At 51.5% G+C, this 3,914-nt stretch overlaps 1 protein-coding gene across 1 annotated transcript; it reads right to left on the bottom strand.

The window, feature by feature from the left end:
• Positions 1–2,450: 2,450 nt before the first annotated feature.
• Positions 2,451–2,990, bottom strand: LOC108864945 (uncharacterized). Its single transcript, XM_018641471.1, has one exon. The coding sequence runs from the start codon at positions 2,988–2,990 to the stop codon at positions 2,451–2,453; it is 540 nt and encodes a 179-aa protein (XP_018496987.1).
• Positions 2,991–3,914: the final 924 nt, after the last annotated feature.

The raw sequence follows: 3,914 nt of genomic DNA, 5'->3' as shown, positions 1-3,914 counted from the left end.
TAACCCGCTTCCCCGGTTCCCCACTTCCCCGGTTCCCCACTTCCCCGGTTCCCCGCTTTCCCGTTTCCCGTTTCCCCACTCTCCCGTACCCCCGCTTCTATTCCATATGTTCTTCGGAAAATCTATACCCTTCACGGCTACAGCAATTTTCAGCGAGATTCATTAGTAGAAAGACAGAGGCCAATGACGACGGCAACCCCCGATAGCCTTCTTAGGAGCTCCCGAGAATGCGCCCCCTCATAGTGCTCCAGCCGTTGAAAGTCCTGCGAATTCACGTGTTTCCCTTTATGAAATCTTTGATTCTCGATGAGAGGACCTCTCAAATAATTTTTTTATGGTGGGCGGACCCATCACATGAGAACGACGACCCTCACATGACCTTCCTGAAGCTCCCGGGAACCCACCCCTGAATTTTTGCGGCGATCGGTACAGGCGTTAGTGAATTTAGCGAATTTCAGATTTTTCAATTTTTTTCCGAGTTTTCGTATTTTCGTGGGTGGAGCACTCAAATAATTTTTTTAAGGTAGAAGGACTCATCGCATCGGAGAACTGACCCCCCTATAACCACCGCTGGATCCCACAGAACACGCTCACAAATTTTCACGACGATCGGTTCGGCCGTTTTCGAGTCTATAGGGTACCCCGGACAGACAGACAAACAGACAGACAGACAAACAGACATACGTTTTTATATATATAGATAGATCTTCCTTCCCTCCTGAACTCTATTCCGCACAACCCTCTCTGTGGCGCGAATTTATTCTCCATCGGAATCATGTAATACTAGTAGTTATATACACATTTCAACTAATTAGTCGGCTTCCCCGATTCGATCACCATGCGACTTGTTCGTATGTGACATTCCCCCGGGCTGATGTCGACAACATGTTTTCCGGGAAGAGGTCCCCGTGAACTTTCATGCCTTCCGCGTTGAATCGGTGTCACATCGAAATCGATCGGAAGCACTTGACACATTTGTTTTACTTTTTCCTTCTGACCGTCTTCCTCCGTTTTCGCTCCACGTCGGTCATTCCGAGATCATTCCGTTCCCGTCTCTGGTGATCGGTGGTACGCTCCTGCCTCAGTGTCCCGACCGACTCGTGTGATTTTCATCATGTTCAGCCCTGGAGTTCGTGCAGTAGTAGCCGGTCGCTGTGGTCGTGACAATGAAGAGGACGAGAGACGTCGCGATGAGCGTTCCCGGAGACTTCCGTCGAGTCCTCCCCTTGAAATTCCGACCGAAGAGCGTCGCCGAAAGAAGAAGAAGCATGCCTGTGCGAGCCGCCGCACCTTCCACAATTCACCCTACGGGGTGTTCCCTTGTGATCTCCGAGTTCGCGATCCCGGTTACGCTGCCATGACCTGGGACGAGATCCGGGAAGAAATGATCACAGTCTGGGAGGCGATGGCTCCGTCTGAGCGGGAGCCGTTCTATCGTCGTTCGACGGCACTGCGTAGGGTAGGGGCTCATCCCGTGGGCGCTCCAACCTATGTATCCGGGGATTTCACGCGTCGGCAAGAGACCATGCTCGCGGGACACCGAGCGCTTTCCCTTGTGCCGGCAGCAGGTGACGAAAATGAGAACGCCACTCCCGAGGTTGGACCGGTAAGCACTTTCCCCGAGGCAGAGGTGGCAAACGGTGGGTCCCATGAACTCGCCCCTGCAGGTGAGGTTACTAAGAAGGCGGTGTTATCGACACCGCCCGCTGTAGTGACTACCTCCGTGACGAAAGAAGAAATCGGGCATCGCTAACGCCACGAAGTTGCCGAGGAAAGAACGTCCAGAATCCGTCGGAGCGGTGATGGAGCCCAGTGGGCCTGCGGTCGTCGCTCTCGCGGAGAAAATTGAAAAGGGCCCGGATGTTGCGAACGACGCGAAATCTTTGCCGACGGAGTATTCGGATACTGTGGAGGTGGCTGGGCCCCGTGGGCTTGTCGGAGATTCGAAACGTTGTCCACCGGCCCCACCCCGTTCCGGATTTCCTTCGCGGCCGGGCTTGCCGCATCGAGCGTTTTCCCCAGACGGTTGTTGAACTCCTCGCGGTAGCTGGCAAGCTGCTCATTGAGACTCATCTGGACGCATTGAGGGACTGAAGCAGCATGACGGCGTTATATTAGAATTCCCCAAAATACCGTTAAGGATTCGTTGGAGCGACTCACAACTTTGGGTATCGAGCTCCTGAGCCTGCACGGCGATGAAGCAAAGAGCGAGGATGCTCAGACAACGCATGTTGACCATGGCAAGGAACGGGAATTGTGAACGAAGGACACCAATCGATAGATTCCGTATTCTCTTTTATTGCATGCAAGGGAAGAATATGGGTAGAGCTCGGACTTTCATGCCCTAAAAAAAGTCAGAATATGCATGCAAATATGCTCTCAAAACAGACAAGATATGCACCATACCGCGGGATATATGCACGAACAGCGTACCAGATTCGTCAACTTATTTATTGATTACAGTATATCACAAGCACCATTTTAAGATTCTCGAAGGTGAAACTATGCCTCCGATCGTCACGGATGTACTTAAGCATAGAAAAACTCCTCTCCACGTCTACCGACGTGATAGGAGCGAATTTAAAGGCTGACAGTTCACTGGGGCTAAAACCTTCGAGACTGCTATCGGGAGAGTCTCCTCTCAGAACTTGAGCGATGGACCTGATTCGTTCATAGTCAGGATTTCGACTCAGAACAAATTTACACTTATTCCGGAATCTTTCACCGGCGGTGTTGGGGATCATATCGAGAACTCTGATAATTCCTTCGAAGACTTCGAGGCTCTCGGCGAGCGGGACTTCTCTTTCCTCTAGTCTTTCAATTCCTTGCGGTAGATGTCCCAGATTAGCCTTGATAAAAGCGAGTTGCTCTCTCACGGAGTCTTCTCTCAAGAGCTGCTGAGTAGCTGCGATGCTTGCGGCTTCGGCCGCGTCTAGGGTGTTCACGTATGACTCCACCCGAGATCTGACAGAGGACTTGTGCTTCGGCATCTTCGTTGAGCTTCCGGGCGCGCAGTACCGAAGATCACTTGAAAACAACTTCCGATCGTTCCGAACATTCACGCACCGTTTTTCTCATCGAATCACCACCTGATGCGAACGATGGCGTTCGTGCACATCCGTATGAGCACGAGGCATCTCGCGCGTCGCATTCGGCCCGACCTGCACCTTGCAGAAGACGTGGAAGACATACTCCATTTGCCGTGATGCGAACTGCAGGGATCGCCTCGTTCTCACGGAGACTCTCTGATCATGGATTAGCCTCCTTCGGTCGCGAGCATGCAACTGCGTTAGGGCGTTCCATCACTTCAGTCAGCCAATATATGCTCTTTATGCCACGAAATCACGAAACATGCATTTCTGGGGAAATCAGCTCAGTTTATGCACTTTTATGCAAAATATGCATTTTGCATGAAAGTCCGAGCTCTAATTATGACCAATGCGGAAAACAAAGTCGACCGCTACAGAGCGCGTCTCGTTGTACGCGGATTTAAACAAATAGAGGGGATAGACTATCAAGAGCTATTTGCCCCGGTTGCCCGCGTTGACACCATCCGCACACTTCTTGCCATCTGCGCCTCGAAACGCCTTAATTTACGGCTATTCGACAGTACTACAGCCTTCCTTTATGGCAACCTGGACGAAGAATTGTATATGTCCCAAGCTCCTGGATTCGATGATGGATCAGGAAGGGTATGCCTTCTGCAAAAATCATTATACGGTTTGAAGCGAGCTCCTCGTTGCTTTAATCGCAAGCTTGCCGGTGTGCTCTGCGAACTGGGCTTCACCCAGAGCCAAGCGGACCATTGCCTCTACATTTGGCACGGCCCGCAGAGTGAGCTAATTCTGCTTGCCATCTATGTCGATGACGGACTAATTGCCTCGACACATGAACGTCTCATCAAGTCCACTCTC

The sequence above is a fragment of the Galendromus occidentalis genome, unplaced genomic scaffold (genome assembly GCF_000255335.2).
Source record: "Galendromus occidentalis unplaced genomic scaffold, Mocc_1.1 scf7180000077536, whole genome shotgun sequence".
NCBI classification, from domain to species: domain Eukaryota; kingdom Metazoa; phylum Arthropoda; class Arachnida; order Mesostigmata; family Phytoseiidae; genus Galendromus; species Galendromus occidentalis.
Note: the sequence above shows the minus strand (reverse complement) of the source record. Positions and strands in the feature narration are given on the sequence as shown.